The sequence below is a fragment of the Vipera ursinii genome (assembly GCF_947247035.1).
Source record: "Vipera ursinii genome assembly, chromosome: 9".
Classification (NCBI taxonomy): domain Eukaryota; kingdom Metazoa; phylum Chordata; class Lepidosauria; order Squamata; family Viperidae; genus Vipera; species Vipera ursinii.
The window spans coordinates 3,189,134-3,212,980 of record NC_139523.1 but is presented as its reverse complement, the minus strand read 5'-3'; the positions used below and the strand labels follow the sequence as shown (position 1 = coordinate 3,212,980).

Below are 23,847 nucleotides of genomic sequence, written 5' to 3'. Positions count from 1 at the left end.
AACGAATGACCCATTGGGATCCCCATATCAAAATAACTTACCTTATGTCCGGCCAGAACTTGAAAATAACATCCAATGTAGCACAGTATTTGAACAAAATGATCCAGTTAAGATCTGCATATGTGGGACTGATTGGGGTAGATTGTAAGGGCGACTCCGAAATATAATGTTTCCATATTTTATCTATATCTTAAATTTGCATTTTATTACTATTTTAACTTAAATTGTATTTTAATTCCATTTTAAATTGTATTTTATCAAATTCCATTTCGGATTGCTTTTATCTAGTTTTGGTGACGGTTTGTTGCTGGAACTTTGTACTTTGATATGGCCCAAGGGCTAATCAATAAAAGTTGTTGTTGGTTGTAGACTAGAGCCTGGGACACACCAACCTCCCCAATTGCTGCTGGTCTGACCCAAATTGGAGGGAGAGAGGAGGAGAGGAGAGGAAAAACCCTGCAAAAGAAAGTGCTGGAGAGGAAAGTTGGAGAGTCACGAATGAGCAGAGCGGTTGTCATTCCTGGTTGGAAGAAGGGAAGGGAAGTCTCTGAAAGTGGAGATCTTTGCTCAAAACCAAGATGACAGATGCTGGTGCTGGTGAAACCATGGTATCTGGGGAAAGACTGGGTGGGAATTCCAGAGAGTTCTTCCCCTGGAGATTCAGGAGGTTTTGCTGGGCAGATTTAAGAAAGGAGACAAGTTGGTCTCCGTTCTTTCTCATTTTGATAAAAAAGAAATCCATATTCTACTTCCCCTTCTCATCTACCTCAGTCAAATCATTACAAATGATTGGAAGCGCCACTGCTTCAGATGGGAAGGCGGTGCAGAGAGTGGTGAGGACGGCAGAAAAGATCATTGGCAGTTCCCTCCCTTCCATCCAGGACACGGCACAAAAGTGTTGCTTGAGCAGGGTCTGCAAGATTGTCTGGGACACTACGCACCCTCTTCACGACCTGTTTTCCTTGTTACCTTCTGGGAGGAGGGGGCTTTGTGGTATCCACAGCAGAACATCCAGACTCAGCCACAGTTTTGTTTCATACAGCATTAACCTGGTGAACTCTAAAGCTTCTTCTTTGCATTATGTATTCAAGTTGGACAGTGATTAATATTTATACGTTGTTTATATGTAAGGGTGAAAGTTTATAGATCTATTGTATATAGCAGGCTTAAATGTGTGTTATGTTTGAGAGCAAGGAACTAAATTTCATTTTTAATGTGTGCCAATGTGCCCACAGTAAAAAATAACAATAAAGGTTATCTTACGTGTCTTATCATATCTACATACAAACTATTTGCCTTCAACTGATGGAAATACTCTCTGAACAAACATGGGTGAGCTCTCCCTTTTACTTTTTTCCAGGTTTACTGCTGTCAGCATTTGAGGACGTTTTCTGTGCCTTCATTTAGGCCCTTCACACTATCTGACCGCCTTTCTTTGCCACCTGTTTTTTCAGGACCAAAAGCTCTAGTTTGGTTTCTCCTCACTCTTAGCCTTTGTTTCCATCCCAGGTTGGCGTGTGGAGCCCCTCGGATGGGCTGAACATCACCGAGATCACCCGGAAACAGGGGCCCAACGTGACGGATTCCCTGACCAACCGATCTTTGGTGGTCACCACAGTTCTGGTAGGTTACTTGGGAATCCTTCTGCTTTCCTGTACTGCTTCAGATGTGAGATAAATACATTCCTCCAAAAATGAATAAAGAAAACCTTAAACACTGAGCTGCTCTGGCTCACCAGGCAGGCAGGGATTCTGTAAACTCTTGCCTGCCCAAGAATTTCTCCTCATGGGTTAACAGAGATGACCAATGGGTTGCAATTGGCCTGCTGTGGATTGTTGTCCTGGGACCTCAGGCCACCCGGCCGGGAGTGGCTCAGGATTTCTATGAATCCATCTCAGTCGATACCTCCCCCCACTGAGGCACAGCTGGGTGTTCCCGGTGACCGGAGGAGCTTTCGGTAACTCAGCTGCCATAGCAGGTTGGTCTCTGGTCACCTAGTGACTGGTAGCTTCTCTGAACCGCTGCAGGGTGGGAGAGCCATTAAAATCGTTAGTTCCAAGCAACCCTGAATCTGGATGGTTTCCTAAATATGCCTGAAGAATTTAATGCGCTGAGCAGCTAGTATTTTTCTCCTGTGCGTGTTCTTCCTTTTTATTTTATCTCCCAGGGGGCTAAGTGCAATGAAGAGGATTGGGGTGGGGTGGAATAGATTAGGGCTCTTTTTGAAGGGCCCCACTGTGGGGGCAGAAAGAGGAGCTTTCTTCTTTGTTTCTCCTATATGGCCTAGAACAGGCCTGCAATCTTTTCTGGGACGGTCCCAAATATTCCATTCAAGGGTGTCGTGACTGAGAAAGTGGTGTCCTTGAAGTTCTAGATCTGGATCCATTTCAGTCTCTTTCCTCAGATCCTGCAGTGTACTCCCAGTCCTTTGTGGGTCAGCCAAAAGAGAGCCGGAGTTTGATTGTTGGGCCAACTGGAAGTTGTTATCTGGTGTGTTGCTGTTTTGTGCTTGAGCTCTGACTGGCTCCGAGAGGGTCCTTGTACCACTGTCGTTTTGAGTTTGGAAAAGCAAGCCTGTGTGGCAGGGTGTCCACAAGGCATGCCTCAGAGAGGCAAGATGGCAGCAGCAATGATTCAATAAAGCACCAACTGTTTTTTTATGTTCTCTAGACATTTTGTCTGTTTAGCTTTCCCTGATTCTTTGTTTAATTGAGGAGCCCCAGTTTTGTTCACTTTAGCTCCTGGTAAAGGAAGGGGGGAATGGAGGCTTTGTATGTGGACCTATTCAAGGGGTTTCGAGCAAGGCCTTCCTTAGCGCTTTTTTGGGGGTCAGAAATAAGATGGAAGAAATTGCAGGAAACCACAGAAAGATTCCTAACAAAAGATGGAATTGATTCAACTTCCTATGATGGAGAGCAGTTGCAAGGAAAAAAAAATCTCCTTCAGAAGCACCCACAAGTTTGAGAGCATGAGAGTGGCAGGGAAGGGAAGCTGATGGCCCTCATCGCCCTCTTGGAAGGAGGAAAAGACTCGGGGGCGCTTGTCACTTGCCACCTCAAATACCTTTCCACTTTCTGCCTCTCCCCTCAGCAGCAGCACAGACTGTGGCCATCAGCTTCCCGTTCTCTGCTCTTAAAATCCAGTCCCAAATATCCCTTTGAGTCAGCCATACATGCTAATAAACAGTTACAAGCCTTAATCACGGTAATTTCTGGTTAACACTTTTATTAAGGCCAATTTCAGGTTAAAAAAATAGCGAGCAAGATTTGAGTTCCCTAGAGCTTCTCTCCAGGTCCTTTTTTCTTAAAAAAATATATATATTCAAGAATAATAAATTCTCAAAATCCCATTCAGCTTCTTGCCTTGTCTACAAGGCAGGCTTCTCCCATTGTCCTTGGCCTTTTGAAATGGAGGCGCCAGACCAGGAGAAGGCAGCCTCACCCCTGCAAGCCTTGGCTGGAGGAGATGCTGCAGTCAAGATGTACCGAGGCGTTGCTAGAGACGGACTCTCCCAGGTCCTTTGCTGCCTCCGAAGCTTCGACTCTTCCAAATGCTGAACATTTGCAAATGTATTGCAGAAGATTCAGCCTGCTGTATTTTTAGCGCAGATTCATTGTTGCCAGAAATTAAAATGTGCACCTCTGAATTTTATTCTCGTTAGGGATAGTAAGTGGAAAGACACATGGGAAGTCTCTGTTAACAGTAAGAAAAAACAAAAGGGAGGAACAGAGGGCACCCACTAATGCTTCATCTGTCTACCTAAAAAAATGTGACTGATACAGACCAGGAGAGTCATGTTGACTCAGATGTTGCCTGGATTAACAAGGTCTGCATGAGATGTTGAGGTACCAGAACAATCTGGTGATAAGTGGGCTACTTTGCAACCCATATATGGGCGAGACAAGAGAACCTGGAAACGGATAGGATGCTACTACAAGAATAGACCTAATAAGAGGGGATATATGAAATGTCTTTTTGAATTATGGATAGACAGAAGACCTGCGTCCACAGTAACTGAGAAACAGCTAGTTACTCAATGCTTCAACATAATGAAAAGAAAGCTATTCTCCCAATTTGAAGTAGACCAACTAAACATTATATCCCATGCTTAAAAAGACCCAGAAGAACAATTGAATGTGCACCCAACACCTGAAGCTGGAGTGTCACTACCACCCTCTCCGTGACAGAATGGGAACAGAGAAAGAAAAACAAGAAACTGCAAACAAAATCACCGTGAATGCCCAAAGAGCTTGCTGACAAATTGAGTGGGGGAAAAAAGGTCAAATATAAAAAATGAAAAGAGGGACACATAGCTAAAACAGAATACCAGCAAATAGCCTGAATCTGCAAGGACACCTCAGAATGAACTAAGATTTGAAACAAATATCAAAAATAACATTTCTTTATTACATGTAAGAAACAAGAAAAAAAGTCAAGGCAACGATGGGTCCACGAATGAGAAAAGATGGTAAGGAGGTGAAGGGTAGGAGGGAGAAAGCGGAACACCTAATTCATCTTTTGCATCCTCCTTTACCCAAAAGAAAAAAAATAGGACTGAAAGGTCCAACCTATCAAGAGCAGTACAGTAAAAGATAGATTAGGAATGCAAGTCAAAATAGGCAAGAAAATGATAAGACAACACACCTATGCACTCTAAATTAAAGTTTAAATCACTAAGAACAGATGGATTACAACCCAGGGATCTTAGGAGATGTGATTTTGGATCCACTGAACCAAATCTTTCTAAGCTTCAGGAGCACCAGAGAAATACCAAAGGACTGGAACAGACCTGATGTGATTCCTATCTACAAAATGGGGGAGGGGAGAGACACCATACCAGGCACCCTTTCCTCTGCCTTCGCCTCAGGAAGAACAAAGTCTTTGTTCTAAAAAAAGAAGAGTTAAAGAATAACTAAGCATCTAGAACAGCACAAAGCAACAAGGTGGTCTGCACTGATGTTGTTCCAAAGAAACCCAAATAATACCTGGTCAAGAAATATCATCTAGAAACACGTAAGATTAAGGAAGCGATGGAAATAATAAAGCAGGAACTAACAGCTATAGCAAAGAAGATCAACAGACACAAAATTCAAATTGCACACTATAGGCAGACTCTACAATTTCAGTTGAATTTCTACCAATCCATTTAATGGAGAGAATGCAAGGAACACCTGACGAAAGAAGAAACGGTGCAGTTCTGGGTGCAGCTGTTTGACAACCCAAGCAAGAATGCAGATTGGAAAAGAGGAGGTGGATAAGAATAAAAAAGAAGCTAAAAGGAAAAAAAGATCAAGAATTAATCAGCACCAGGTAAGAGGAACTGCATTTGATTGGTCTGCAGCCATTCATTGCCAAGCAGTTTAACAAGAGTCACCTGAATTGTGAGATGGGCAGCAAATAAATTGGATAAATAAATAAGAAAGTGAAATTGAAGATTGGTTATAATAAAAGATCCAACAAAGGGGCAGTACTGACAACTACAGGCCAATTACTTGTTTATAAACAGCTTTGAAATTGCTAACTGGTATGGTAGCTGATGCATCCAACAGTATCTAGTTGAAATCAAACTCTTTCCACCTGAGCAGGAAGGTAACTGTCCAAACAGCAGAGGTACAAAAGATCAGCTCCTACTTGGCAACATGATTCTGGAAAACTGCAAGAGAAGGAAGAGCAACTTGAATCTAATGTGGATTGATTACAAGAAGCCATTTGACTCCTTGCCACATGACTGGATAATTAAGTGCTTAGAAATAATAGGAGTCAGCTAGAAACATCAGAAGCTTTGTGTAAAGATCAATGGCACAATGGAAGGCACATTTCCTGTTCAATGGTGATAGACTTACTCTCACCACTGCTGTTTATCATTGCATTGATTCCTCTGTTAATATTGGACACATCAAGCCATGGCTATCAGACATCAAAAACACCTGCCAGACTATCCCACCTGTTTTACATGGACAATCTGAAGCTGTATGGAGAAATACTATCTGAAATAGAATCACTGCTCACTACTGTCCATATATAAAGCCAAAATATTGCAATGGAGTTTGGAGTGGACAAATGTGCCACCTGTACCATCAACAGGGAGAAAAATAATGAAAACTGAAGGAATTAATATGCCATATGAAAATAGAATCAGGAGTCTGGATAAAGAAGATCACAACAAATATCCAGGCATCCTTCAGGCTGATAACTTCAAACACATTGAAGTCAAAGTAAAGTTAGTAGTGAATTGATCAGAAAAATGAATAAGATTTTAAACTCCGAACTTGGGTAAATGAAATACCATCAAGGCGATTAACAGCTGGGCATTTCCATTCGTTAGCTGTACAGGTGGAATAGTGGGCTGGACTTAAGCTGAACTAGAAGCTTTCAATAGGAAGACCAGAAAAATAAGGACAATGAATCATGCCCTTCATGCAGCAAGGTTGGCAAACCTTATTTACCAAGGAATGTTGCAAATACATCACATAGTTGAAGGAAAAAAAGATGGGCATTGGAAAAATACCTGAAGGATAGTGAAGAAGATGCATTCAAACTAGTATACCATGAAGGCTTATTGAATAGCAGATGGTCCAAAATAATCCACATAGAAGACCAAATGAAGAATAGAAAAGGGACATGGCAAAGCAAAGTATTACATGACCATTATATTTAAAAAAAACAACTAGCAGGCAAAACAGATAACAAGACCTGTCACTGGCTAGGAGCAGGAAAGTTGAAGTTGAAGAGACACGGGATAATTCCGGATGCAGAAGCCAAGCCTTAAGAACAGATGCATAGAAAGCCAGAATTGAGAAGACGTCAACAGACAGCAAACACCAACTCTGCAGAGAAGTTGAAGTAACAGTGGACCACCTGGTTAGCTGTTGCAAGAAGATCGCACAGACTATCTACAGACAATGGCATGACAAAGTAGCAACAATTGTGCATTGTAAGATGTGCAAGAAATACCATTTGACTGCATTCAAGAGTTAGTGGGACCAAAGAGTAGACAAAGTCATAGAAAATGAAGAAGGACAAATGAATTCAAAGAGACAAGCACCTGCCGCATAACACATCAGACTTAACAACTGTCAATAAGAAAGACAAAAAAGTCTGAATAGTGGATGTGGCGGTACCTTGAGACAGCAGAACAGAAGAGAAAAAACTGGAGAAGATAACAAAATGCAAAGTCCTATAAATAGGGGACATTAGAAGGGAGAGAACCGACTTGGGTCTAGGAAACAGTCCTGATCAGGCTGCAAGAGAGGAAAAACCTAACAGACACCCCACCCCTGCTGGATTTTCCTTCTTTCCTTGCTCAAATCCCTTGGGGACAGTTTCTGCTGGAGGAGCCTCCGTATTTGCGAGATTTGAAGCCAGTAGAATCCCTGATGTTTGTAGGGACTCTATTTTCCTTCCATGAGAGCAAGGACAATCCCCTGGAGGAGGGAGGGAGGGAAGATGCAGATGCAGATGCTCTCTTGTTCTTGGCTGCTTTGGGTGTATAGTAGCGTTGCTGGTGGGAACCGCAATCTAGAAGGGGAAAAAAGGGGAAGAGAGAAGAAGGCTGCCTCCAGTCGCTCCCTCCCTCCCTTTCACACTCTTTTGCTCATAGATTGCAGCAACGTGTTGGGAGCAGCCTCGTGTTGCCCAACAGACGGTTGGTTCTGCTTTCCCCAGGCCCTCGAAGAGCTGTGAAGATCTTGGAATTGAGGGCACTTTTGCTGATAAATTTATTAGCAAGCCTTGAAAGCTTGCAAATTGAATGCCTGGCCATTTCCAGTAATAAATTGTGAAACAGCCTGAGAATATGTGCCTGGCAGAGTTCAGGAGTGACTCTGTGTTGGAGACCTCCCGGAAGGGTGCCAAGGGAAGAGAGCTTTTTGCACAGAGAGTCGTGGCTGCTTTGTTGGCGGTTAATGTGGACGGCCTTGGAGCCTCCTGAGGTTCAGGGGACCTCCAAGCGCTTGCAGATGGGTTACAAACCTGGCCATTTTGTCAATTTCATGGCACGTGGGATCTTTTATATATACCACGTGTTCAGTCTTCACATCATTGTTTCTGATACTGTCCACTTCTCTCAGTTATTGCACTCTTGAGACAAGTCACAAACTTTGTGTCATCAAGATACACCAGAACCCATTTGTATAAATGATCATGTAGGACCTCATTAATTAACTGCATAAACACGGCTGGGTCCCCTGCAGTCCCATTGGTAGCTGGATGAAAAGCAGATGATAAGCCTTGAGATGATCCAATTAATTTAAGGAAACTCCTCCAAAATTTCACTGTGAACTGCACTCCTCTATCCGAAATTATTTGCTTAGGGGCGCCGGGCAGTCGGTAGATATGTTTCAGGAACAATTTAGTCAGTCTTTGGGCAGATGGGAGTCCTTTGCAGGCGATAAAATGAGCCTGCTTGTAACCTCACAGGTTTGGAGAGCAGTTTTGCACGTATGCCCAGTTTCGTGGCATTGACACTTTGGCTGTCTGGTCTGGACACCAGTGTTCTCATGCTATTGGATAGTGCAAGGCACGCATTGCTTTTTGAGTTGAGTGTGGATTTCTATGCAATGTGGGGAAGAAATAGGGCAAAGCTTCATGGATGCAGAAATCTGTATATGGGAGGAATGCGCGACTGAACATAAAGTGAGACATCCACCAGCAGCCTGGTCTTCTGCCATATGTTCTTAGTTGAGCACTAAGAGTCGTCATCCAACGTAAAAGGCCAGGACATTTCAAAAGCTTAACTTTGCTTGAATCTGACCAGCCAAATCTGCAAAACACAGCCAATTCTACATATGCTAATGCTGGAATGTGGGGGTGTTAATGATCAAGTTGGTTAGGAGGTTAATGCCAGAAAATATTGTAGCCATTCCAGCTGGCCGGGTGATTGGGGTACATAACTCCCTGGCTCAGTGTGTGTGTGTGTGAGTGTGTGTGTGTGTGTGTGTGTGTGTGTTGAATTCAGTGTCTATGTTCTTCATGTGGCTGTGTTATCTTTTCTGGTCATTAGGAAGAGCCGTTTGTCATGTTTGCCAAGTCAGACACAGTTCTGTCCGGGAACAGGCGCTTTGAAGGCTACTGCGTTGATCTCCTCGCAGAAATCTCCCGCATCCTTGGCTTCTCCTATGAGATTCGACTGGTGGAAGATGGGAAGTACGGAGCCCAGGATGAGAAGGGCCAGTGGAACGGCATGATAAGGGAGCTGATTGACCACGTAAGTGAGAAGCCTTTTCCATCAGTGGAACTTTCTCACAAAGCATCCTCCGTTTTCTCATTTGCTTCTTAAAATACTTGTTTAAACTGCCATGAAATTCCATGAGAACCCATGCTCAGTGCAGACTTATGAAATCACTAAAACGAAGCATAAACAGGTAAAACTGAAACAATGATCGGATATAAACCAGGATTGGGGAAAAAATGTGCTTTACCTTATCTTTCATTCCAACAAACTTTGGCTGTGGAAATTCAGGGACTGCATGGAAAAAAAGAACCTGATTGCACTATTTCCGCCATCTCACTCACTCACACACAATGGCAGGGATTGCCCAGGCCAATAAACCAAGGGCAGCTGTCAGGCACAAGAAACCAGCAGCCTGCATGAAGTTAAAAAGCAATGCAAGTTTATTCCGTGTCACCTGTACACAAGAATCTGACTTACTAACATTCAGTGTGAATTGGCGCCAGATAAGAGTCAATGGACTTCAAGGGGGGCTGGACTTAGATCTCTTTCAGGGGCACAGGGACTTCAGACTGATGACGCCTTTGACCCCACCATCAGGACCACCCTGGTCAGCTCCTACAGGCATACTGCTATGGCATCTTAAGTGACTTAGGGCCACTGAGCATACCAGACCTAAATCAGGCCACCCATATGCTCAGGCCTGGGAAGTGCGTCTTTGAAGCTGCCTGGGAAGCAATGAAGCCCTTCCCCCCCCCCCCCCCCGATCAAAGAACAAAGCATCTGGACCACCTCTGGGGCACGTTTGGCTTAAGGAAATGCAAGGTCCTTGGTGCTCTCTGAGCTTGATTGTTTTCTTGCAGACATTTCATCACCTAACTAGGTAACATCATTAGTAATACCACAACCTCCTCTTCCTCCTCCTTCTCCTTCTCCTCCTCCTCCTCAAACCTCACTCCCTTTTTGCACTGAACATGTTACCTAGATGGGTAATGAAATGTCTGCAAGAAAACATCCAGGCTCAGAGAGCATCAAGTACCCTCTCGCTTCAATCCTGAGCTATAAATATTCTCCTTTATTAAGGAAATGCTTCATAAAGACCCCACGGGAAGTGCCCAAAGAAGGCAATATGTAGCCAAGTGCCGCCATCTTGCCTAATCCATGTAATTTGGCTCTGCCCCGGGTTAGAACCAGGCACACTGGAAAGAAATCCCAGCACGCCACAACTTTTCAGAGCATTGTTACAGACAAACCAGTGTTTCTCAACAAGGGGGAAGGGGGTGGGATTGAGAAGATTACCAAAAATTAAGCTTCTCTGGGACTTTGCTTGAACTTCACCTTCTATTGCAGAGGAGAATCTGTTGTCTAGTGTTGAGAGGATGACATTGAAAATAGGGGAAAAGTCCAAAATTACAGACCACAAGGATTATTTTAAAACTTCAAACTATGTTCTTCAGGACTATTGAAACAGGTGAGAATATACCCAAAGGTTTTAATGCATTATCAAGTCTGCCCGGAGGAGGAAACTTCTTCATCTCTCTGTCCCAAGCCATTGAAGGTCCTATAGTCCATCTCAGTCCTCGGAGGGCAGGCCTACTCCTAGTAACTAGCTCCTCTTCACCGTCTTGCTCCCACACACTTTATAGCAGGTGATGGCAGAAGGGAGGCTAGGAGCCACGGAGAGCAGCTCTCTGGCTTACCACAATCAGATTTGATGTTTCTAAATATGGGCACAGTTGGACACACCGAGCCAGCAAAGCCAGGCACTTCTGGGCATCACAGAGCCCGTGTATGTTTTTTTTCCCTTTCACAAGAGATGAGGCAGTCAAGAAGAGATCATGGTTTCTTCTTGTCCCTTTTCTTCTTCCTCTTCCGATTCTGTTCAGTTCTTCATTGGGGTGCCCATTGCATCCAGCAGCTCTGTCAATAAGCAGCAGCCCTCCTTCTGTTGCTTAGCTGTCCCCACGTAACACTGCCCAAAAAACGTCTTCACCCCAGGCTATATTGTACTGTATGCTGCTGGTGGCGAATGAGATGAAAAAGGAGCCAGCAGTCATCTTTCCATAGGAATTGAAGCCTGTGGAGTTTGGACTTTCCTTTTCCTGAAGGCGTGAACTGGAACTTGGTGCAGATGTTATCAAAATAAGTCCTTTGTCACGAAATCAAGCAGCCCTGAGGTTACATCTCCCATGCTTGTGTACACTGGAAGGTCACTATGCTTTATGTGGATAGAGCAGGGGTCTTCAAACTTGGCCCTTTTATGACTTGTGGACTTCAAAGCTGGCTGAGGAATTCTGGGAGTTGAAGTCCACAAGTCATAAAAGGGCCAAGTTTGAAGACCCCTGGGATAGAGGATTGGAACCCTAAACTCTGCTAGTCCTAGTCTGATACTCTACACTTATACTATTTATTTAGTGGGGAATCCGTCCTCTGCCTCCCCCCCCTCTCCCTTGGAATAGTGGCGTATCCTCTACAAGCAAAGAAGTCATTTTCCAATAGGAGAAAAAGGCTTGAGAGGGTAATTTAAAAGCAGCACGCTTTTAAGCACACTTTCAGAAAGTAATCACCACTTACAGTTATTGAAAGCATCTTTTGAAGTCATGTTTCCTCCCCCCCCAAGAAGCCCCCCCTTCAAGCATTAATTACCATCCCTCCCTCTCCACAACGCTAAGTGGGCTCCCTTTTAATTGAAGCCGTAAATGACTTTGCTCAGAGTTGCACGCTGCGTAATCAGGGGAAGATCGATGGAAGGCCAGAATCTCAGCAAGCCGGAATCTGCCTGCCAGAGCTGTGATGGGACTGGCTTTTGTCAGTTTCTGTCAGCCATTTGAAGAAAGAAAGGGGGGGGGAAATCAGTCGGCAATGTAGGATAACCTCAGAGCAAATAGGCCTTGTTAACCTTGATTACCTGGGGGAGGCAGGTCCTTCTCCAGCTGTCTCTTTATTAATAAGGCCTTTGCCGCTGACAGTGACTTTCCGCCGTTTGATGATGAACTGGAGCTCCAAGCGCAGAAAGTCGTAGGAGGCCGGGCGCCTTCCTGGGCGCTCTTCATAATTGCGTGTAGAAATGCATCGAAGGGATCCCTAATCTCTCCTCCCGTTCTGTGTTTTTCATGCAAATTCAGGACACAGCTCTCCTCAGACTGAGCCTGCGGAGGAGCACAATGTAATTAACGGCATAATTACCCTCTGAGCGCCGTTTCAAGAGGGCTACGAATGGCAGAGCAAGGGCAGGGCTCAGCCACCTGCAGATTAAGCCTTCTCCAGGAGGGCCTCAGTCACCCTCACATCACTGTAGCTGCACTTCGGCAACTTCTGAGTGCTTTAAGAACCTTCGGGGAGATGTGAATGGAGGACCCTGGGCAATGTAGGGCTGGGAGTGGGGCAGGGTCCCCAGCATTCTGGGTGAGGAGGAGAACCAGCAGGAGAGGCTTCAGGCTTCCGTACCTCCTGGAGGCAGGTATGGGACTCTAGTTCGCTTTCTGTCCCAGACAGGAAACGGCTCCCTTCCAGCTTTAGATCTGGACCGAGGCTGAGAAATCAAAACAGAAGGGACATTGAGCGCCACATTGCAAGCATACAGAACAGAGCGTTGTGCAAAGCTTCAGACCAAGTCTGATGGGATTTAACCCGGAGGGGCAACAAGTCTCTGTCACCTTTGCTCACTTGGTTTAATTAAGTTACATAGCTGCCCATTTCAGCAACAACTCTGGGTAACAAACAGTGATTAAAAAATAAAATCAGATTCGTCACAATCATTAAAACTACACAGCAACCAAGAAAACCAACAATCACCTGCATTTCCTTCATGCACTTGGGGCTGCAGACCAGGCAGAGAGCTCACAGAAGGCCAGCCAAATTGGCCATCCTGATACCCAGTGGAAGAATGTTCTCAAGGAAGGGGTGCTCAGCAGAAAAGGCCCTCTTTCTGGGCCCAGAGTTGCAGCAGTTGAAGCTTCCAAATACTCTTCAAAGGTAGCTCCATGTCTACCATTTTGCAGTAGTCCAGATGAGAGGTCCCAAGGGCATGAGGAGCACGGACAAGACCACCCAGTCCAGGTAGGGGCACAACTGATGCCATAACGAAAAGTGTGCAAAGGCCCTTCTAGACAGGGCTGTTCTTTCAGCAGGAGCCATGAGTCCAGGAAGACCCGCCAGATTACACACTGGATCTTCTGGTGCAGTGCCGCCCCATCCAGAACCAAAGGTGGAAGCTCTCCAACAGAAGGTCCAAACACCCAAACTCACCTGGTCTTGCCTGGGTTGAGCTGAAATCCGTTGCTCACCTTCCAGGCGCCAACAGCCTCCGACCACTGGGATGGGACATTCAAGGCATCATTCAGAGGCCTCGGGTGAAGCACCATTACCACATCCAGGACCTCATCCGATATCTGCACGTAGATGCTAAGCAGAAGAGGGAGAGACAACTGAGGCCTGTGGCACCCTGCAAAGCAAAGGCCCTGGAGGAAGGAGAAGAACCAGGGCGGCCCAGTGCTGCCCGCCCCCAACCCCTGGAGCCACCCTAGAAGAAGCTTTCCCAGGGAAGAGGCAGCAAATCAGAGAGAAGCCCATATTAAGAGACTTCTTGTCCCAAATCGAATGGGGGAGAGAGGAAGAGCTTCAGGGTAGCCACAACCTAGAATCGCTCAGGATATATTGAGGGGGTTAGAAAGTTTTAGCTTTAATGTGGCCAAATTCGGTCCTTTAGGGGGAAGCAAATATGGGATTGGATTCAATTACATCTCAATGTTTCATCTCTCAGCTTGGGCCTGGCAGTACATCGTTTTATAAAAGCCGTCTGTCGGGACTTGGTCTTTTAAGCAAAAAGGACCCTCAACTCCATTTGTAGTGAAAGATATACTTTACTAAAAGACAAGGGGTTTACAATGTAGCAAAGCCAGAACTAAAGTTTGTGCACCAAACTTTGCCGGTTAAGTTGAGGATCTTTCTTGCCTAAAGCAGGGGTCCCCAACCCCCGGTCTGTGGACCAGTACCTGGCTGTGGCATGCCAGCAACCGGGCTGCACAAACAAGCGAAGCCCCATCCGCTGGATGCAGGCAGCACGCTAAACCACGTCCCCTCTGGTCCGCAGAAAAACCTTTCTCCACATAACCGGTCTTTGGTGCCAAAAGGATTGGGGACCTCTGGCCTAAAGGACCAAGTTGGGGTAGGTCTGGCATTAAGCCAGAACTGAAGTTTGCGCATCAAACTTTCCCGATTAACTTTCCCCATCCAGTTCCTCTCCCTTGCTGGTCCAATGAGTAGTTAGCCTTCCCCCCTTCTTGACCAGCTCCCTCCCCACATGGTTCACGGCAGACTGGCAGCTAGTGAATGCAAAGCTCAGGCGTATGATGGCAGTCCTGACACCCTCTTTTAAATTATAGCCCAAGGTAAATTACAATCCTTTCGGCCCCATATTTTCTGCCGGTGCCTTTGGATTGATGCCAACATTGTTCAGGTGACATGCAGGATGATCCTGGCCCTTGAGGCTGTGGTGTTCCTCCCTAGGGATGAGCAAGGAGCCCCTCTGGCATCTCCTAAAAGTCCTAGGAAGTCTGAGTGCGAGGCTGATCCTGCACCCAGGCCGAGACTGGCCGTAGCGTTGCCCCCAGGAAGTGGACGGCAGCATCTCCTTGAGCACTGTTGCTTCCAACTTTCATTGACACCTCTCAGATGGACCTGGATGGTCTTTGATGATGGTGCAGTCAGAGTGAGTGAAGGGCAAGTACTGCCAGCTTTTTTTACAGTGGCCAATTTCTGATTCTGTTTTTCCAAAGGTCATGACCTTTTGCCCATCCCAAAGTGGAACGTTAGGCTTGAGGGGGAGGGCACCAGATCTAGAACGAGGGATAAACATTGCCTCTGACTGAGAGGAAAGTGAAGCTATGCCAAAACCACTACCCCCTGTTTGAATAAAGAGGGGGTTACTTGGCCTTTTGTCAATGGGGCTGACCTATGGCAGGAGAGGGTCACCTTATCTATTATCAAATTCATGGATTTGGCCATATATTTATTTAAATAAATATGGAATGCTGTTATCTTTCTTCTTAACAAGTCAAGTCGAACTATGAGAATCTTTGTGTGAGCATAGAACATAGAATAACAGAGTTGGAAGGGACCTTGGAGGACTCCATACTTGAGCAGGAGACCTTATACCATTCTGGACAAATGATTGTCCAATCTCTTCTTGAAAACTCCAATGATGGAGCTACCCACAACTTCTGAAGGCCAGCCATTCCGCTAACTAATTGTTCTCACTGTCAGAAAATTCCTCCTCCATTCTGTGTTGGATCTTTCTTTGGTAAAGTTTCCATCTTTTACTTCTTACCTTGTCTTCAGGTTCTTTGGAAAATAGGCTGACCCCTGTTTTCTGTGGCAATCACTCAAGTTTTGGAAGACTGTTATCATATTGCCCCTAGTCCTTTTCTTCGTTAGACTAGACCTACCTATTTCCCTCAATTGTTCATTTTATGATTTAGCCCCCAAACCCCTTATCATTTTTGTTGCTCTTCTCTTTACTTTTTCTCAGCACCTTGTTTGTATTGTGGTAAACCAGAACTGGATGTAGTACAAGTGTGGCCTCCCTAGTGCAGTATAAAACTATATCATCTCTTCTCATGATCTTGATGCTGTCCCTCTATTGATGCATCCTAGGACTCCACTGGCTTTTTAGGCAGTTGCAGCACACTGCTGGCTCATACTTAATTGGTAATCCACTAGGACACCTAGATCTCTTTCACAGTTACTACTTTAGATCCAGGTACCACTTATTCTATATCTGTGCATTTGACTTTTCCTGCCTACTACGGGACCTTACTTTACTCACCACCAAATTGCATCTTGTTGGATAGGGCCCAGTGCTCAAGTTCATCAAGATCCTTCTGACTCTTGGTTTTATCTTCTAAAGTATTGGCAATTCCCCCCACCCCGGTGACATCTGCAAAACTGATGAGTTCCTATTTGATCTCCTCATCTATATCATTCATGAAGATATTGAAGAGCTGGGCATAAGACAGAGCCTTGAGGTACCCCACTGCATGCTTCCCTCTGTGTAGATGTGGTTCCATTAAGGACTACACGTTGAGTGCGGTTTGTCAGCCAACTGCAAATCCTTCCACTGGTGATGCTGCCTATCCCACCTTGTTCTGTCTTACCAAGAAGTAGGCTGTGGTCTACTTTGTCAAATGCCTTTTAGATGTCTCAGTACTTCCACAGCACTTCCCCCATCCACTAAGTTAATCACTTTGTCAAAGCAAGCAGAAAGGATGGCCTGGCATGATCTATTTTTAACAGACCGTTAGAAATAAAAGGAGTGCAGCCTCTTCCTGTTTCAGGTAGTGATGTACCAAGAACATGCAGGATTCCCATTAATCATTAAGATCCAGTCAGTGCATGGATTCAACTAACCTTCTTTCCTGCCCCTTGAACATAGGACTTTCAAGGCATCTCAAGGTCATGAGGTGTGTAAATCAAGGCAGCTTTAACCATTAGAATAATTGCAACCATCATTACTCATCCCTGCTTCTCCTGCTTCTATATTTTTGTCTTGCAGTCTTCCTAGCAAGAAGATGTGTGCATTAAAGAAGAAATTAAAGAAATTAAATTAGCGGCCCTATTGGTAATTTGTTTTGGTTTTTAATCCAATCTGTTTCCCCCCCCCTTTCCTGGAATGTTATGGCTAAGTACCAGAATACTTTTCTACACAAATACTGGAGCAGTTTGGGATGGGAAATTTGCCATGTTGATAACAAAGCTTCAGGCTAACCGCTGTGCCTCGCCTGTGATTCTCATCTTCTCAGAAACCTAAGCCCTTTGTGTTACCAAATGCCTAAAAGTGTTTCTGAAAATGAAACCCCTCTAGGCAAGAGAACAGAAGCTTTGCTCCACTTCACAGTGTGTCTTACACGCTGCCGGATTCTTCGTAGGTACAATGGATTGCGAGGCTGCCCAGACCTAAAGGAAATTCAGTGAGATCACCGAAAAATGATGTGCAGGATTTGTTCCTTGCTCATTAATCCCCCTTTTCCACACATTTGAGGAGGGAGGTTTGCCATTGTTTTGCTCTGCTATCTATATGCCCTCCATTCACATCTTTGAAGACAGCACGCAGCTAGCAGGTCATTCATTCATTTATTCATTTCTGGCACCTTCAAATCAGTCTTGACGCTAGGATGACTAGTCCCTGCAGTTTTCTTGACAAGATTTTGGACATGGTTTGCCCTTGCCACCTCCTTTTGGGGCTGAGAAGAAGGGATTAGTTCAACGTCACCCAGCTGGTTTTATGCCTGAAGTAGGACTAGAATTCACGGTCTCCAAGTTTCTAGCCTGATGCCTTGGCCGCCGTACCAAACTGGGTCTCTGTCAGGTCTGTAGGGCTGAAATCTGTTAAAATGGAAACTTCAATGAAATGTGGCGATTCAAGGTTTGTGTGCATCATCTTACCTTAAAATTACTACCGTGGCACTTTGGGAGGTGCTATAATCCAGATGGCAGCCCCCTTTCAGGAACACCTGCATTATTTGTATGGTTGAGTAGCTCACACCCTGCTTCCCTCTGGAAGGAAGTTCTGGTGGAAATAGTCCACCTTTCATCCATCACCAGCTTCAACCTGCTGGGACTAACAGCTGCTTACTCCTTTCACCACGCCCTGCCTTCTTCAGTAAAATCAATGAAATATGCATAATTTATCTTGTTTTCCAGCGACACAGACAATTAATTTATGAATTAACTAAAGTAAATCTGTCTGGCTCTGTCCTGACCTTGGGGACTGTTGTCACCTGAGGGTTTAGTCATCTGGCTTAGTTTGCTTAGTGTCTGTTGTACACATGCATTAATTGTGGAACCAAGGGAGACTTTGCCGGCAGAGCGTCCGGGTGTGCTTTTTCCACCCTTAATCCAACCTTCTCCATTAGCAAGTGCTGCTTCCTTCTCAGCTGCTTTGTGGGGGATCATTCTGAAGTTCGAAAGCTCCTGTTAGGACATCCAGTGGGTCCCACCAAGAAACCAACAAAGAGGGATATTTATGGCTCCTCGGTGCTCTCTGAGCTTGGTGGTTTTCTTGCAGACATTTCATTACTCAGACTAGGTAACATCAGCAGTACTAGAAGGAGGGAGGAGGAGGAGGAGGAGCAGAAGGAGCTGTGGGGTCCTTGGTGTTCTCTGAGCTTAGTTGTTTTCTTGCAGACTTTCCCTTCCAAACCAGCACTGATGAGATTTACCTAGAGTAGCTTGGTTAATAAAACATCTGCAAGGAAACCGCCAAACTTAGAGAGCACCAAGGATCCCTCACCACCAAGACAGTCCTGGGGACACCTACCTGCTTGTAAAAGGGATCAGGGTATCAGAGTTTTCCAGGCTACGCTGTGTGCAGAGAACCCCATCAACTACACACACACACACACACACACACACACACACAGACACCGGTGCTCCAGCCTCTACTTAAACATACCTATCAAAGAGGCTGTCCCTAACCTTTAGGGTATTGACTTCCACTGTTGTTATAATAATTTTTTCCTAGTGTTAAGGTGTACTTAGTCTGCCTCACGCTTGTGAAATTATTATCCATAAAATGAAAATAATCCTTTCACTTTTATTTGTCTGCTTATATATTTCTCTTTTCTATGTAAAGTGCATTCAGAGGGGGTGGATACAACTAACTGTAATGTGATCAATGTAGGGTCTAATTTAGCAGAGATTTGATTTCGGCTTCTAGTTGCTAGAGCAACAAAATAAACACCAGGATATTACCTTTAAGAAATAATGAAATATTGCTTATTTGGTCAGTGACCAGCAAAATTTGAACACATACAACACATAATAAAGCAGAACAAAGCTTTTCAACAGGTGGTACGCGTACCGCTGATGGTACGTCGGCACCTGGCAGGTGGTATGCTTACGAGGGGTTGAAAAGTACTGTAAAAAAATGTGTTAACAAAAGTGAAGCGGCGGCAAGGCAGCACAGGCCGGTGAGAGAGGCAACCGGAGCCGGGGTGTTGCCGGGGCTCTGCTGAGCACCCAGGATCCGTGCCAGGCTCCAGCTGATTGGCGCTTCTGGAAGTTGCGCACAGCCTGGGGAAAGGGGTCAGTTGCCTTAGTGGAAGCCTGGGAAAGGGCAGCCACTGAGGCACTCGACCGAGTTGTACCCTTGCGGCCCCTTATCCGGTGCACATCCCAACGAGCTCCATGGTTTTCCGCGGAGCTCCGGGAGATGAAGCGTCGGAAATGGGGCCTAGAGAGCTGCTGGAGGTCCAGCCGATCCGAATCCGACCGGTTGCGGTTAAGAACCTATATTAGGTCTTATCTTGCAGCAATGAGGGCGGCGAGGTGTAATTACTTCTCCGCCCTCATCGCGTCCGCAGATAATCGCCCGGCCACCCTGTTCAGGGTGACTCGCTCACTTCTTAATCAGGAGGTGAGGGGGGATCCCTTGCAGGGTCATGCCGAGGAGTTTGGTCAGCATCTGTCGGATAAAATCGCTCGGATTTGGACCGGTCTGGACTCCAGCTGGGCAGAGTCTGACGATCAGGACACGGGCGGTCTTGTCAATGTTATCTGGGAGGAGTTTGATTCTGTGACCCCTGATGAAGTGGACAGGATTATGGGGAGGCTGAGCTCCACCACATGTTTATTGGACCCGTGCCCTTCCTGGCTGGTTTATGCAGCTAGGGAGAGGACACGAGGCTGGTTCCAGGCGGTTATATCTGCTTCTTTGAGTGAGGGTAATTTCCCCACCGTCTTGAAGGAGGCGGTGGTGAGACCCCTCCTCAAGAAGCCAGCCTTGGACCCGGCTGTGTTGAACAACTTTCGTCCAGTCTCCAACCTTCGCTTTCTTGCGAAGGTTGTTGAGAGTGTGGTGGCGCATCAGCTCCCTCTGGTCCTGGATGAAGCGGATTATCTGGATCCATACCAATCGGGTTTCAGGCCCGGGTACAGCACGGAGACGGCATTGGTCGCTCTGGTGAATGATCTCTGGAGGGCTCGGGATAGGGGATGTTCCTCTGTCCTAGTCCTATTAGACCTCTCAGCGGCTTTCGATACCATCGACCATGGTATCCTGCTGCAGCGTCTCAGGGGATTGGGAGTGGGAGGCACGGTTCTTCGGTGGTTCTCCTCCTATCTCCTGGGACGTTCGCAGTCAGTGTTGGCAGGGGGGCAGAGATCGGCCCCTAGGTCTCTCGTTTGTGGAGTTCCTCAGGGGTCGGTTCTCTCGCCTCTCCTGTTCAACATCTACATGAAACCGCTGGGTGAGATCATTCGTGGTTTTGGAGTTGGGTATCATCAATATGCTGATGATACCCAACTTTTTATTTCGACCCCAAACCACCCCAGTGATGCCCTCGCTGTGATGTCCCGTTGCCTGGAGGCGGTTTGGGTCTGGATGGGGAGGAACAGACCTCAACTCAACCCTGACAAGACTGAGTGGCTGTACATTCCGGCATCCCGGGACATTCAAAATGTTCCATCTCTCTTTATGGGGGGTGAGTCTTTACCCCCCGTGGATAGGGCGCGCAACTTGGGAGTCCTCCTAGATTCGCGGCTTACCTTAGAAGATCATATAGTAGCCGTGACTAGGGGGGCTTTCGCTCAGGTTCGCCTGGTGCATCAGTTGCGGCCCTATCTAGACCGGGATGCCCTGTGTACGGTCACTCATGCGCTCGTGACCTCTCGTCTTGACTATTGCAATGCTCTCTACATGGGGCTTCCCTTGAAGACCACTCGGAGGCTCCAACTGGTACAGAATGCGGCCGCGAGAGTTGTCTTGGGAGTTTCCCGGTACTCCCATGTTACACCTTTGCTCCGCGAGCTGCATTGGTTACCAGTTGTCTTCCGGGTGAGGTTCAAGGTCTTAGTGATGGTTTTTAAGTCCTTACATGGCATGGGTCCGGAATACCTCGGGGACCACCTGCTGCCGGCGTCAACTCCCCTCCACCCTGTGCGTTCCCACAGAGAGGGCCTCCTCAGGGTGCCTCCGGTCAGAGAATGCCAGCTGGTGGCCCCCAGGGGGAGGGCCTTCTCTGTGGGCGCCCCGGCTCTGTGGAATCAACTGCCGGTTGAGCTCCGGATGGCACCGGATCTCCGCTCCTTCCGGCGCGGGTTAAAGACCCACTTATTCGAACAAGCTGGCCTGGCCTGATGGGGAGTTAATTTAGGGTTTTAAATATTTGTATATTTTATTGTTTTATTTTGGGCATTAATTTAATTCTATTTTAACTTTTGTATTTTTGTATTTTTATTATATGCCCTGTTCACCGCCCTGAGTCCTTCGGGAGAAGGGCGGTATAAAAATTTAGTAAAACTTAAACTTAAACTTAAAACATATGATATTATACGCAATATTAAATCAGTTAGACCACAGAGCTCCCAGTCGCCCGGTGCGCGCGCACCTCTCCAAACGGGCGGAGGCGCGCGCTCACCACTCCGAACGGGGGGAGGTGCGCGCACACCACTCCAAAGGTTTGGAGAGCTGCGCGCGCACCTCTCTCGCACCTCCACCCGAACACCCGTTTGGAGACCTGCTGGTGTTCGGGCGGAGGTGCGGTTTGGAGACCTGCTGGTGCCGGTTTAGAAAGCTGCCGCGGCCCGCAGCAGCTTTCTAAACCGGAACCAGCAGGTCTCCAAACTGCTTTTCGGGCGGAGCTGCGCGTGCACCTCTCCAAACCTTTGGAGAGGTGCGCGCGCAGCTCCGCCCGAACACCCGTGTCAAGACCTGCTGGTGTTCGGGCGGAGGTGCGGTTTGGAGACCTGCTGGTGCCGGTTTCAGCTTTCTAAACTGGCACCAACAGGTCTACAAACGGGTGTTCGGGCGGCAGTTTGGAGGTCCCGGGGGTGGCTCCGGCGATGCCCGGGCTGAAGGTGGCGCCGCAACCCAGCGCCCGTCACCACGGAGAAAAAAAGTGGAACCGCACATGTGTATCCACGCACGCGCATGCGCAAAAACGTTTTGCGCATGCGCAAAACATTTTTTATGCGCATGCGCATGCGTGGATGCACACGCGTGGCTCCCACTTTTTTTTATGTGTGATGGAACTGGTTCCCAGTGGCTCTTTTGCTTTTCCAGGTTGCCGACCCCTGAGCTAGACTTTTTAGAATAGAATAGAATAGAATAGAATAGAATAGAATAGAATAGAATAGAATAGAATAGAATAGAATAGAATAGAATAGAATAGAATAGAATAGAATAGAATAGAATAGAATAGAATAGAATAGAATAGAAAAATGAAGAGAGAATAGAAGAGAATAGAATAGAAGAGAAGAGAAGAGAAGAGAAGAGAAGAGAAGAGAAGAGAAGAGAAGAGAAGAGAAGAGAAGAGAAGAGTAGCATAGCGTAGAAAAGAGTAGACCTTGGAGGTCATCTAGTCCAACCCCCTGCTCAGGCAGGAAACCCTATACCATTTCAAACAAATGGCTGTCCAGTCTTGGAGCATTCACATCTTCTGGAGGCAAGTTGCTCCACTGATTAATTGTTTTCTTTTGTTTTTCTGTTCAGTCATTACAAAGTCTCATTTTTCTTTCTTATTTTACATTTCAACCTATCATCTCTTTCCTAAATGATTTATGTTCCTGTGAAGATATTATTTTGTTTAATTATTTCAAAAAACTTTTTGATTTTTTTATAGTTTTTAAAAACTTGTTATTTGGAAAACCTTTTTTAGGTTTAGGTTTTATTTAATTTATATACCGCCCTTCTCCCTGGGGACTCATTTAACATTAAAATTATTATAAATCGAAAAGTGTTTGGAACGTGAGGTTGAAAACTGGATATATTTAAGGGCTTTGCTACAGTTGATTGCTCGATGGTCCCCTTCGTTGCTCAACACACCAGCCTGTGGCTTGACCGCTGTGTCCTACAGACTCCTTGCGAGAAGCAGGCATCTCCCATCTCTCCTTCTCCAGAGAGGTTCTGTTGGACCAAACTCGTTGCCAGTCCCTCAGTTTAGCTGTATTGTCATTTCCCCTCCTCCAGAAACATCTTTAGCTTGCCAGTGCCTCCCCTAGATATTTCACAAAAGGTTGTACGTACTTATCCACTCTCTACTCTAACATCTCTCTGAGAGATAAATATTCCTTCTGGGGTCATCTCTTTGACGTTGTCCCAACATTTAGCAGGGTAAGGCAAGCCTGCATACTGATGTCCAGGCTTTTCAATGCTTGTGTCAATTTAATTAAAGGCACTCAACACTTTATACTTTATAAAGCCTTCGTAAGACCACACTTGGAATACTGCATCCAGTTCTGCTCACCACAGTACAGGAAAGATGTTAAGACTTTGGAAAGAGTGCAGAGAAGAGCAACAAGGATGATTAAGGGCCTGGAGGTTAAAACATACAAAGAATGGTTGCAGGAATTGGGTGTGTATAGTCTAATGAAAAGAAGGACTAGAGAGACATGATAGCAGTATTCCAATATTTGAGAGGCTCCTACAAAGATCAAACTATTTTCCAAAGCACCAAATGACAAGAAACAATGAATGGAAACTAACTGAGAGAAGCAACCTAGAACTAAGGAGAAATTTCCTAATGGTGAGAGCAATCAACCAATGGGATAGCTGGCCTTCAGAAGTTGTGGGTGCTCCATCACTGGAGGCTTTCAAAAAGAGACTGGACAACCATTTATCTGAAATGATATAGGGCCTCCTACTCAAGCAGGGGGTTGGACTAGAAGACCTCCAAGGTCCC

At 46.0% G+C, this 23,847-nt stretch overlaps 1 protein-coding gene across 1 annotated transcript in view; it reads left to right on the top strand.

Annotated features, from left to right (window-relative positions):
- GRIK3 (glutamate ionotropic receptor kainate type subunit 3) overlaps positions 1 to 23,847 on the top strand; it is a gene marked incomplete at its 5' end in the record, with an annotated part of 230,445 nt that overhangs the window by 172,520 nt on the left and 34,078 nt on the right. The window contains 2 exons of the mRNA XM_083369037.1: positions 1,510 to 1,623; positions 9,002 to 9,205. Of these exons, the coding sequence (XP_083225163.1) occupies positions 1,510 to 1,623; positions 9,002 to 9,205 (318 nt within the window). The remainder of the gene's footprint in view (positions 1 to 1,509; positions 1,624 to 9,001; positions 9,206 to 23,847) is intronic.